The sequence below is a fragment of the Canis lupus genome, chromosome 32 (assembly GCF_048164855.1).
Source record: "Canis lupus baileyi chromosome 32, mCanLup2.hap1, whole genome shotgun sequence".
In the NCBI taxonomy this organism is placed as follows: domain Eukaryota; kingdom Metazoa; phylum Chordata; class Mammalia; order Carnivora; family Canidae; genus Canis; species Canis lupus.
In genome coordinates, this window is record NC_132869.1 from 18,605,452 (window position 1) to 18,619,291 (window position 13,840).

The 13,840-nt window shown below is 37.2% G+C and overlaps 1 protein-coding gene across 2 annotated transcripts in view; it reads right to left on the reverse strand.

Moving 5' to 3' along the window:
- Window positions 1-1,904: 1,904 nt before the first annotated feature.
- SECISBP2L (SECIS binding protein 2 like) overlaps window positions 1,905-13,840 on the reverse strand; it is a 58,809-nt gene continuing 46,873 nt past the window's right edge. For both annotated transcript variants that reach the window (XM_072808384.1, XM_072808385.1), the window contains 2 exons: window positions 10,941-11,160; window positions 1,905-3,081 (listed from right to left, as the gene is read on the reverse strand). In XM_072808384.1, coding sequence (XP_072664485.1) covers window positions 2,399-3,081; window positions 10,941-11,160 — 903 coding nt within the window. In that variant the 3' untranslated portion in view covers window positions 1,905-2,398. The remainder of the gene's footprint in view (window positions 3,082-10,940; window positions 11,161-13,840) is intronic.

The window sequence follows — 13,840 nt, forward strand, 5'->3', positions numbered from 1 at the left end:
TCCTGCTGTATAGAATATACAAATTCCAGAATTTATCTAAAGGAAACAAATTATAAAGACATTATTAATACTTACTTAAGATACTTTTCGACACAGTAGCATTTCCTTTGATAAATTCTGGACAGTCCTCTAGAGTGACCTGTCTCATATAAAAAAGGCTGTGGTCCCTTGGGTTTGCTGGCAGAAGAGTCTGCACATGCAAGAGCATTTATCTAACACATAATCAAACACTTCTGAAGTCTATAGTGAATTTAAAAGTTACTGGTGTTCTGAAGATTTCCTCAACTCCTCTTTTGATACAAATGTCAAAAATGTAAAATGACAATTCTCACTCAGAAGAGATATAAAATATAAGAAACCTTTGAAAAGCCTATACCTCAAGATCAAGAGTTATCTGAATCACTGACACCAAGCAAAGGAAATTTACACCATAAAAAGTATGAAAAGTTTTTAAGTTCACTTTTAAGATTGTCAGTAGTTCAAAATCTCTATCATTTCCTTAAACCGACTAACACTCCCGAATGTGTAGACACAGTAAGGTCTGCCACATATACATCCATGATTACTATTTCAGAGGCTTCATTCCTTACATGCTGCATTCCTTTAAGTACTACAGCAAACACTTTGTGCCTAAGAAGTCTGTACTGGAGAACAGTTTCAACAGGACAATACTGTCCCCTTTTAGCACGCTAAGAGTTGACAGACTGACATTTTCTATACGGCAATGCTCCTAAACTTTCACAACGCACAAATAGGTAAATCATCATCCAAAAATCACCTCTCCAGTATTAAAAGCCAGCATTATAAAACATCAAAACTAGCACAGTAGTCCCAATGAGTTCAGTACAAAACCTGCCCAATTCTTCTCTCCTGCCTCTGTGAGGCAGAGCCCTGCCTCATGAAACCAGAGCAGGGGAAGTAACCCTCCCTCCTCAGTTCTGTGCCTGCTTGTGGGAGCCTGTGAGTGTAAAGTTGGCGCGCCTGTGTGGGAAACTGCAGGCTCTGGGTAGGGGAAGAAGTTGGAGGGATGAGAGAAAAAGAGGTAAACTGTAATTCTCCCAACATGACATAAACTTGTAGAGGTCACTACCAGGTGATTGACCAGCAAAGAAAACTTTTAGCTCAGTAAGTTTCAATTCTCCCAAGCAGGTATACACATTGCTAGAGAAGGGCAGAGATAAGTGATAGTGATCAAGAGGTAATACCTGCCTAGATCTGTGTACTCTAAATCATCTAATAATTTCAGCACAATTTGAACAACTTTCTCTCTTCTTCAAAACTTCCTTTTCCAGCCTTCTGATTATCAGGATACACATTATATGTAAAAGTTCCTCTCCCTGACCTCCTATCAGTAACTGTGGTTGGTGTTACATGGCAGGTGCTCAAGGCTAGGGACAAAATATGTATTATTTTTAAGAAGGTGTAATGGTTTTTCACTCAGGACTAGTTTGGATACCTAATCAAATCCAGAGCATCCCAAATCAGAAGCATGCAAAAGAACACACTAGGATAAGACTTTGTTTCTGAAGAGTTTACACATTAAGTGGTAAGTGCTACAGTTATGTAACTGGTTACAGTTATTCACCTGCCACAATCTGCCTAACTTTATGCAGATACGAATATGTACAAGAGCATTCCTGAGGTAAGTAAGAAGTAAGTATGAGACAGAACCTGTCGGGTCCTATCATGGGTGACTTTTCACTATTAAAGACAACATCTATCATGTCCCACAAGTAAGGCCAGCTCTAATGTATCATGGTGGCTTCTTTGCTAGCCTAAGATTTGGAGGCTCTGTTTTAGCTCATCCCAATTTTAATTGATTACAATGATCAATGGCTTCTGAAATAAGCATCTGTGGACCAAAGAAAAGTCACATCAATTTTTAACACAAAACAATTGTGGACTTCGCTACCCTCAAGTCTTTTGTTTTTTTTTTTTTCTTTTTTCTTTTTCAGTTCTCCAAATCTACCTCCAGTTCTTTTTTTAAAGAAACCCAAACAGCTTTTGATTAAAGGAGGCTTAGTCTTGAAGCAAACATTGGTAACTGCTCCTATCCTTAGAGTCTTGATCTTTAACTTTCAAAATGACTCTCAACAGGCATTTTAAATTTATTTTCTTTTAAAAAACCTAGCCTTCTTCTATTTTTTAATTATTATTTTCCATGACAAAATAAGCTCGAATATTTCTGAATTTCTACACAGCTCTTAGAAAGATACTTAGATGCTAATTAAAAGCTAAGCTACAGATTATAGTAAAACAAGTAAAAGCTACAAAAATATTTGTCAGAAATTAAATACATATATTAAATACTGGACAGTGCAAAATGTTGAGATGAAGCATAACAGATAACGGCTGCAACCCTTACACAGTTGGAGACAGACAGTTGACATTTCCTGAGTTATAGACCTAGGGGCGTATAATTAAGATCAGAGGGCTCATTGTTTACTGAGCTGCAACTGCTAGGCTTCTGCTGCTCCTGACTTGCTTGGTGGTCAGTAGTCCAGGCCTCACCATCTATCCCTTGTTCTAGCACTTCAGGTGCCTCTGCCTCCTCTTCTCCACTTTGCTCTGCATGGTCTTCCTCAGAACCATTAAGGGTTTTTCCAAGCTGAAGAGTCTCCATTGTTCTCTGGGTCTCAGAGACCCAAGACTCAATTCTACTATTGAGCTGTACTTCTACAGATATGGGTTCATGAGTATAATCTTCCTCCTCTTCCTCATCTTCATCATCTTCTTCTTCAAGCATGCCAGGTACAAGAGTGCTGGTGGTGCTGGTGATGGAGGAATTCAGAAGATCTCGGCAACTGCCATCCAAAGAACCAGTCTCTGTACTCTGCTGGGAGGCCCATTCCAGGTCATCTGGCTTCACCTCCTCTTTATCGCTCACTGTTGATTTCCCAGGGTTTGTAGCTGAGGTAGTACTGCCTGTAGCCAGTAATGATGGCTGCTTACCAACAGGGGCTGCATCAAATGGAAGTTTACTGGGTTTTTCAGAAGTGCTATGCTTACAGGAAACCTCTCTCTCGTTTTCTGATGTTTCCAGCCCATCTGAGGTTTCCACCATGTTTCTCCAATTTGTTTCTGCAAATATCAAACAGATTTTTTAAAAAACAGACAGTTTCAGAATCATACAACTCGTAAAAGGAGGAAGAACAAACTACAGAAATTTGTTGGCTCACCAACTGGTTGGAAAAACTAAAATCTTAGTTTATTCTATACTGGTTTAAATGTTACAAAAGGAAAACAATTTCCAAAAATGTGCATTTAAGAAACAAGGAGGCAAAAATAAGTATATTAACACCTCAGAATGCACAAGATCTTATAACAACAGGAGCTCATTAATGCTTATACATAAACTCCATATATTCTTGAAAATCAATGAACTGGTTTTTTTTTGTTTTTGTTTTTTTTTTGGCTTAGAGGTGTATTGAGCAAGGATCCACAGTCACAGATAGCAGAGTCAAGATGTCCAGCAGAAATAGTTCTATTGTTTGTTTGTTTTTTTAAGATTTATTTATTTATTCATGAGAGACCCACAGAGAGAGAAGGGCAGAGACACAGGCAGAGGGAGAAGCAGGCTCCTCGCAGGGAGCCCGATTTGGGACTGAATCCGGGATCCCGGGATCATGCCCTGAGCCGAAGGCAGACACTCAACTGCTGAGCCACCCAGGTGTCCCCAGCAAAAATAGTTCTAATTTGACATGTTTGTGTCATGCTTCCACAGCAAGTTATCTGAGAACTGTCTTAGCCTATAATGGGACTTCTTTCCACTTACAAGAAAAGAAGCTATCCATGCATTTCTAACATTTGTGAAAATCTGTTTTATAATATATGTAGCTAGGCTCACCAACTGAATTTGGTAGCCAAAAAAAGAAGTGTTATTATATAATACAGTGCTGATAATCTAAATCCTTTTTAATGACAGGAAGTCAGTTTAAAACAAACAAAAAAAACATAGTAAGAATGAGGAGATGAAGGACTGCTCTCCCCTCCTCCCTTTTTTTCCTGTTTTCTTTTCTTTTTTTTTTTAATGGAGGTTTAGTTTTAGGAGCACAACATAATGATTTGTATTTGTATATATCGCAAAATGATTGCCTTGATAAATCAAGTTAACATCTGTTAGCATACAGTTAACCAAAAATTTTTTTTCTTCTGATGAGGATTTTAAGATCTACTCCATAGTAATTTTCAAATATGCAATATAGTATTATTAATTATAGTTGTCACGACTTATTCATTTTATAACAGGAAGTCTACCTTTTGACATCCTTTACTTATTTCACCCATTCCCCAAGACTCTGGCAACACACACACACACACACACACACACACACACACACACACACTGGCTTCTTTATCCATTCATCTAGTGGACACTTGGGTTGTTTCCATATCTTGGCTACTGTGAATGAATGATGAGGAAATGAACACCGAAGTATAGATATCTCTTTGGGCACACAATCAGAAGATAGATTGCTGGATTGTATGGTATTTCTATTTTTAATTTTTTGAGGATCCTCCATACTGTTTTCAGTAGTGACTGCGCAAATTTACATTGCCACAGTGTACAAGGATTTCATTTTCTCTATATCCTTGCTAACATGTTATTTTTTTTTTGCTAATAGCCATTTTAACAGGTGTCAGATGGTGTATATCTTATTTCAATTTGCATTTCCCTGATGATTAATGATGTTGAACATCTTTTTACATTAGCCATCTATGTGTCTTCTTTGGAAAAATGTCTATTCAGATCCTCTGCTCACTTTTTAATTGGACTGTTGGGTTTTTTGCTATTCAGCTGTATGAGTTCTTTATCTATTCTGGGTATTAACCCCTTATCAGATAGATGATTTGCAAGTATTTTCTCCCATTCAGTAGGTTGCCTGTCATTTTGTTGATTCCCTCTGCTGTGCAGAAGATTTCTGGTTTGATGTAATCCCATTCATTTATATTTGCCTTTAAAAAAAACAAACACCCCTCCCCCATCTCTTTGCATTATAGCTGCTATTGGAAGTTTTTTAAGTATGATGATTAAGCTGTAGTGATAAAACAAGTCTACTCAAATTAATATAATCAACTTGAATGTCACCTATCAACTATACACTGATAAAAATCATATTCTGGGCACTTGAAGTCAGGGCACATGGTTTGGAAAAAACCTTTCTTTTCTACAGTTACTTCAAGTTTGAAATAAGTCCTTTCCAGTCTCCTATCTCATGAAAAAAAAATCTATTCCTCTTCCTATATTCTCATTCTTAGTTAATAACACCATCATCTTTGTAGTCTCAAAGCAGAAGAAAACTTATAGTAATCCTTGACACTATCTTTCTCCCTTTCTTTACTGCACTGAAATTGTAATTATACCATGCCACTTCTAGCTCAAAAATATCTGAGGAAAAGATCCAAACACCTTAGCTTCGCATAGCCAAAGCCCTCCATGACCTGATGCTCTCCTATCTTTCCCAACTCATTCATTACAACCCCTGGCCATGCATTCTATGCTTGGGGTCACTCAGCATTCTTCTCATGGCTCCCAGAAATCATAACTTTTCTATTTATAATTCCTTGCTTTGCAGGCACTGTTCTTTCCATATAAGATGTTTTGCTCCTCTACCCTCAGACTCCCATTCATTCTTGAAAATCATCCTTAAATGTCAATTCCTTTCTGAAGTCTTTCCTGACTTTCCACTAACCTGAATTCCCACAGCACTTTTTGCACATAAAGTTCAAAAGCATTTGTTTTGCTATGCTGCCGCTTCCACCCTCCTTATCCTCACGGCTTGCTGATCTATGTCCCTATGGTTGGCCTATATTAAGTGCTGAAGGCAGAAAAGCCTATTAAAAGAAAAATGCCACATAACATTTAATTATGCCCTTACCAAAACTTTAAAAGGGCATAATTTTTTTTATTCTAGATGCACATTTATATTTCCTTCCAATAGCTTTTTTCCTTCTTTCAAAATTCACTTGGGGTCTTAGAAAAAGTTCCACCTCTCCCTTGTCAATGAGTCAAAGAACAGGAAAAAGGAAGGAGGTCAGGATACTAGGCCAGGCTGATCTTCTCTCCGGAATCAACCCCAGGCCTTCATCTACATGGGTCCTTGAGAAAGGAAAGGGAGATATGATTTTAAAGGCAGAGGCAAAGGACTCTGCTATTAGCCATCAAGAGACCTGTCACAATAATCAAAAAGCCACCCAAGCCACGTATCCACTGGGGAGGGAGGGTCTAGGCTCCCACCTTAAAGTAAAAGATGAAGCTTGATCAACAGGTGATGAGCACACAAACACATGCATAAAACATGGAGAAACAGAAGAGTATGAAAGTGCCATCTTTTTTCTAGGGGACAGGAGAAATCTGATTGGGAGGGGGAGGAGGACAGTCTAAATCCAGAACAGAATCTCTAGAAATCCACTTTTGATGAAAGGGACCAGAAAGCAAGTTAAAGGCAGAACCAAAGATCTCAACAAATCTAGAAATGATACTGATCCAAAACTACCCTGCTTCTGAATTGTTAATTATTTAATAGAACTTTTCTTCGCTTATTAATCCTTCCTATGCTTTCCTGTTTTGTTTACTGGGTCTTTGAGAAATTGTCTTTTAAACTTCAAATCACTAGAAGATTTGTCAGAGGATGCGATGTATGCATTTCTCCTTTTAGTCAGTACACACAGGGAAGCTGTCCATCTTTACTTATAGACAGAAGAAGCTAATGAGTTCAAGAAACTACAAATCTATCATAGATAGAACAAGCACATGAGTTCAAGAAACTACAGAAGAAACTAGTGGCAGGAAATTTAGGATGGATGGCCTACACAGTGAGGTTGTCTTTCCCTCATAAGTGATTACTGAAAGCCTACTACATTGTCCTATTAAGAACTCATTCAACAGAGAGAGAATACAATCACACTGGCTAAGAATGAAGATTCTAGTGTCAGACTTAGCAGCCGTGTGGTACTGACAAGTTATTTACCTCTCTTCATCTTAGCCTCCTCATCTATAAACTACAGTACAGCATTTCTATTTTAAAAAAATTTTTTTAAAGATTTATTTATTTTAGAGTAGAGAGAGAGAAATAGAGAGCAGGGGTGGAAAGGGCAGAGGGAGAGGGAGAGACAGAATCTCAAGTCTGAGCACCCGTGGCTTGATCTAAGGACCCTAAGATCATGACCTGAGCTGAAATCAAGAGTCAGACACTTCATCAACTGAGCCACCCAGGTGCCCCTGCAGTACAGTATTTCTTATCTCATCGTGTTGCTCAACAATTGAATGTATTAATAAACATGAAATGCCTAGAAAAGTGCCTCGCACAAAAAATTCAGTGAGATATTATTATACATAAAGTGCCCATTGTGTACTAAGTTCCTATCTCAAAGAACTTAGAACCTAGTTGGGATTTAAGTCAAAACAATCAGTATGATAGAACTGAGACTCAGCATAGGTGGAAGGAAAACATACGTAAAGAAAAGAAGGGATATACAAAAGACAGTAAGACTGGACTATCATAGGAGGTTTTCTATTCCGCCAATGATTAGCATTCTTTTCCCAGCTTTTTCTTTAAGCTATGGGAAAAAAAGCATTTTAGAAATCCTGCATCAGGATGACATAGAAGATGCTGCTTGTTGTCTACCCAACAGTCAGTTCCCATTTTTTTCCTGGATAACAGAACCTCCAAACTTGGAATGATCTTGAGCCCAGTCCGGGAATTAAATGTTCTTAAGGAATTAAAATGTTCTTAAGACTACCATGGATATCCCATTCCTCCTTTGCCAAATATTCCCTAGCCCATCTCCCTTGCAGCTAAAAGTAGTCACAAGATCAGTTCTGGCCAAATCAAACAAAAGGAGAAGTCTTCTGAAAATTGTCTCCTGTGGTGATAAAAGGAACCTCCTACTTTCGACTACTAATGCCCAGAACCACAGCAGCAGCTACTTAGGAACATGAGATGATAAGCACAAGAATAAAAAGCCACAGACTGCAAATGGAAGAACAGAAAGAAAGAGCTATGGACTTTGAGGATATCATAAAATAATTAAATATCTTGATTTCTTAGGCCACAATAGTGGTTTTATTTTTGTTGCTGAATGCTTCCAATACAGATAGAGTAACTTCATGCTTTCTTCTCAATGTTATTTGTGATTCCTTCCACTCAGTTTGTTGGTGTCCTCATAAATCAGTTCATCAGGTTCAGAATCTTTAAGATTCCATCTAAATCCCTCCTTAGGATTTAACCATTAGCTCTGCCAGATTTAAAAACAAAACGAAACAAAACAACCATAGGCCTAGGCCCAAAATGGTGTTACTTTTAGACTGAGTTCCCAAACTGGAGCTTAATAATTCCCAATCCAATTGCAGTTTCAACCTCCCCTAGAAATGTGGCCTTAACTAGTCATTCAGGAAATGTTTCTTTCCATCAGCACCAATGAGTCTGTCACCTGGGTCCTTTCCATTCTCCAAAGAAAGATGAGGTAATCTGCATAAGACCCCTTGCTTCTTCCCCTAGCAAAACAGTCTCCTTTTGAAACAATCTTTTTCTTTTCCTAATCACTTTCTTGCCCTGCCACCCCTTCTGCAATTCTTTACAGTGCCTCTCTACTTGCTAGACAGTGGCTGCCCAATTCATGAATCCTTTAATAAAACTAACTAGATCTTCAAATACACTTGGTTGAATTTTATTGTTTAACAGCTCATAGAATTTTAGCTTTGAGTGGAACCTTATAGATGACCTAAATGAACCTCTCCTCATTTCACTAAAGAGAAATCTGAGGCCTAAAAATTAATCAACTATTTCTCAGTCCCCCACGCAGAGTGTGAACAAGCCAAGGCTTCAATCTTTGAACACTTGGAACACTTTAAATTTGGTGCTTTTTGAAAATATCTCCTAAGTCTTTGAAAGGTTCTTTTCATAACTTTTCTTTTCATGTGCCCAAATGAAGATCATGGGCATTTGCTCAAACCCAAGCTTTATGAATTACCTTGAAGTTTGCTTTTGAGATCTGCATATCAATATATAGAGAGAACTGATCTCATTTACAAAGTTGGCACTTTATCTTATTTTCAACTAGTGCCACTGCAGCCAAAAAAACATGTCTGCCTCTAAGCCAGTAACAGTTATCCTTGATCTGCAGTTTCCTAAAGTCCCATAATAACTTGTTCATTGTCTCTGACCTAGAGCTTTGTCAGAAGCATTCCAAAGGTTAACTACAATCAGAGACAGGGAGACCAGGAAAGGCAGTGGGAGAAAAAAAGGAAAGACATGATGACTCATTTTTTTTTACATGTAAATTTTAGGTGGCAACACTATTTGATAAACTCCCAGATAGATTTTAAAAAGAAAAGAAAAGAAGGAAGAACCAGGAGCCAAGTTGAAGGAGGTAGCTATCCTATTTTTAAAAAGAAAAAACTGGGGAAATGAACCAGAAATTAGATCATGAAAAGTGAAGAATTTAAGGAGTTCAAAGTGTTGTAGAAACAAGGCAAGATGTCTCTGCCTCTCTCTCTCTCTCTATGTCTATCATAAATAAATGAGTAAATCTTTAAAAAAGGGGGGGGGGGGGGATCCCTGGGTGGCTCAGCGGTTTAGTGCCTGCCTTTGGCCCAGGGTGTGATCCTGGAGTCCCGGGATCAAGTCCCGCGTCAGGCTCCTGGCATGGAGCCTACTTCTCCCTCCTCCTCTGTCTCTGCCTCTCTCTCTATGTCTATCATAAATAAATGAGTAAATCTTAAAAAAAAAAAAAAGAAAGAAAGAAAGAAACAAACAAGGCAAGGAAACTCCTAAGATGTGGAGTGCAGTAAGTAATGTTATTTTAAACATTACACATGTTAAAAAGAAAACCACAGGCTCAGAAAGGCATCACTGAGGCCAAGTCACGTTCAAACCAGAGTTTAGAATCTAATCTAACTGCAGTTTCAATCTCCCCCAGATATATAAATCTGAAGAGTTTTCTGGTCAGCACCAATGAGGTAACCTGTTACAAGGGTCCTTTCTACCCCCAACAGGAGGATAAGACAATCCACTAATAAGACCCCGTTATCTGTCCCCCTAAAGGAAGGTGACCTGGCCAGGAACAGTCCTTTCTTTTCTTTTGCTAATAATTTCCTTACCATACCCTCTTCTCAATACAAACCTTCCATTTTGTGCAATTCTTCAGAGCTCTCCTCTACTTGCTAGATGGGATGCTGCCCAAAGCATAAATCATCTAAGAAACCCAATTAGATCTACAAATTTACTCAGGTGAAGTTTTGTTCTTTAACACATACAAATTCTGGGTTTTTAGTCTGTTTCTTCTTGATTACCATCAAATTTAACTTAAAGGTCATATGCCTAGATTTTATAAGCTTACATTCAATAATTTTCAGGTCTTTTGTTTACTCAGTAAATTAAAACTTCAACAATTCAGTATAAAGTATTAAAATGAAACTTACTAGAATTTACTTAGTTATAGGTCACATGGTACATCTTGCTTTTTAAATTCCGTTGGGGACTTTGGAAATGTGACTAAATTACACAGAGTCTCAGAGCAAGTCTCAGCCCCAAATAGTCTCCTAATTTTTCAAGAACATGTTCTTTTTTCTTTCTTTCTTTCTTTCTTTCTTTTTTTTTTTTTAAAGATTTTATTTATTTATGATAGATACAGAGAGAAAGAGAGGCAGAGACACAGGCAGAGGGAGAGGCAGCCTCCATGCTGGGAGCCCAACGTGGGACTCGATCCTGGGGCTCCAGGATCATGCCCTGGGCCAAAGGCAGGAGCTAAAACGCTGAGCCATGCAGGGATCCCCTCAAGAACATGTTTAATGCAATTTTTCAAACCAAAACCCCAACCAAAATGTGAATCAATGAGATAAAAGCAAAAAGTAGCATGAAAAATCATTTTCAAAATGATTTTAATCACTTAAATGATTTCAATATTTAAATCATATGAAATGATATATAACAACTTACCATATTCCTTTTCATTTACTTCAGAGATGGGTTCAGAAATGACACTGCAGAAAGAAATGGCACTTGCTGCAGAGGGGTTCCGAGAATGTCCCATGTGGTGTGGCACCTTTTTCACATTCTTCAAGGCTTCCTCAGCCTGCTCTTGCTCCATTGCTGCAACCATATCCTTATATGCTTTTCTGGCTTCCTCAGTGAGCTCCACTAACTTATTAAACAGGCTCTAAAAAGAGATTTTGATTAGTTCATTATTTTGTTATACTTTTTATTCCTATAATTAACAATAAATCTCTTCTACTGTTTGAGGATCACACACACTTTCAATCAGCAGAAAATCCAAATGGTATGCACACTGCAGAACTTTATAACATATTCTGCAACTTACAGATATTGTTTATGTAATTCTCACAAGTCTGAGGAAATTTCTTGATTCAATACTAGTCACTAACTGTGACATACTAAAAGTTCTTGCAAAGCTTATCAATTTAACAACTGCATCTGTTAGTATCTGGCACTACAGCAAATACAAAGACCACTGGAATACCATTCTGCTCTTGAGAGAACTTCCATGTGGCTGAAAGATAGGAGACACCAATGATTCAAGGTACCTTATCTTAAATACCTTGAGATGTATAAAACGTTTTGGCTTTTGGAAGAAACCTCAAATCTAACTGCTGAGCATCACTGAAGAATTTCCAAAGTAGTTATCACCTCTGATAATAGGCCTTGAAAAATAGGCCTATACAATTTTGAGGGGTGGAGATACTGCATTCTTAGCCAAGCATGCAAAACAATAAATAAGGTACAGACTTAAGGAAGTACAAGGCTTGTCTGGGGAGCAGTGAACAATCTTATATGGATTAGAATATAAGGGAATGAATGTATGCAATGTGATGTCAAAGGATCTAGAAGAAGATGGCAGTCCCCACAAGAATTAAAAGTTTCCTGTTGTAAAAAAAAAAAAAAAAAAAAAAAAAGTTCCCTGAATGTGTGCTTATTGGAAGAGCTTGAAGAAGATCAAAAGAAGTCAGTGATGGTGTGGCTAGCTGAGACCTTGATGATGGAAAATTTGACACTTACAAGAAAGACAAGACAAAGATATTTGGACAAATGCAAATTATAAAAATATAATAAAGAGCCTAAAGTAGAATGTGGAGCTAAATAATCAGAAGTTCCTCCATCAGTGAAACAAGAATGAACATGAATGGAATTAATAATTCTAGCAAAATTGTGGATAATGGACCATATACATATTAATAAAATGGCAAAATTCATATAGCACTGAAGTTGAACTTCAACAATTCTGACATCTAAAAAACTCCAAAGAAAACTGAAGTTTCCACAACCACTAGAAAATCCAATTGAATAATTTTTTTGTAATTTTTACATCATAAACAACCTTCTACTCCTGTTTAATGTCTTGATTTAGTATCACAATACAACATACTCACACAATAAAGATTATCAGATGGTAAACATGACCTGAACATTTCTAAGAAAATGTTAATATTATATATTAAATTATGCTTTCAGACAATGGGAGGAAAGTACAGTACAATTTTCCTCCTCCTACCAAGTCACTGTCATTTAAGTATAAACTATAACTGGATGAAAGAATGGCAAAAAATATCATTTTTTGCTATGGAATAATATGTCTCTGAAAATTAAACTTAAAAAGGAAAAATGTAAGTAGCATGCCTTACCCAGCTTCAGTTTAAATTGTTTCAAGTAGTAGGTACAATGAATGCTGTTGCCAACTGCATTGATTTTGAAGAGTGCTAACTACTGGTCATATCAAAATATACTCAGGATTTACTTATTTTTAAAAAGAAGAAAATAACAGATTCTGGTAAAAACAGTTTATGTGTTACACGTAACAGACTTCCTAAATATTTGTTTGCAATGTTTAACAATCTATGCATTTAACTGAAGCCAACAACAACAACAAAAAAAATAGGCATATGGATGTGTGATACTAACATTCATTTTAGAATATAAATAAAACACAGAAATAATTGGGAATAAAATAAGAAAGAAGAGAAAAAAAGAAAATTTAAGAGAAAAGCTATCAGGGAATATAAACCTTGAATGTCAGGGTAAGGGAAGTTTAGTTTAATTCAAAGTTAGTTTTAGCAGATGGTAAAAATAACTTAGGTGTACTACCACATTACTGCAAATGGGTACACTTGATAATATACCACTATTTCCTTTACCCCCATTTTAAGAGTATATTTTGGTTTAAAAAATAACTTACCTATCTCAAAATAGTAGAATAGGAAAACAACGTACAAACAAAACTGGCAAGCATTTTTAAAAAACCATACAAATACCCTAGTATATAAAATTCAGTGAGAAGTCAATACAATTAAAAACAAACATGTCGGGAACCCTGGGGGGCGCAGCGGTTTGGCGCCTGCCTTTGGCCCAGGGTGCAATCCTGGAGACCCGGGATCGAATCCCACGTCGGGCTCCCGGTGCATGGAACCTGCTTCTCCCTCTGACTATGTCTCTGCCTCTCTCTCTCTCTCTCTGTGTGACTATCATAAATAAATAAAAATTAAAAAAAAAAAAAAAACATGTCCACTTTTCCTGACCTCAATCTCATCCTATTCCATAAACAGTGAGCGAAAAAAGAGTACATTTTTATTAGGTGTCTTTATATATGACCCTTTTTCCCACAGAGGTACTTATCACCCAAATTCTCACATGCAGTTTAACATAGCAAGCAAGTATACATATACCACAAAATTTATTAAACATTTATTACCTGCTGAAAGTCAATTAATGTGAAAGGTGTCAGGGTCACAAACACAAGAGCCCTGCCCTTAAGGAATTCATAGTTAAAGGAAAAGAAACACAAAAACTACAGCAAGGCAGTATGACACCTATAACCGAGAAAAGCA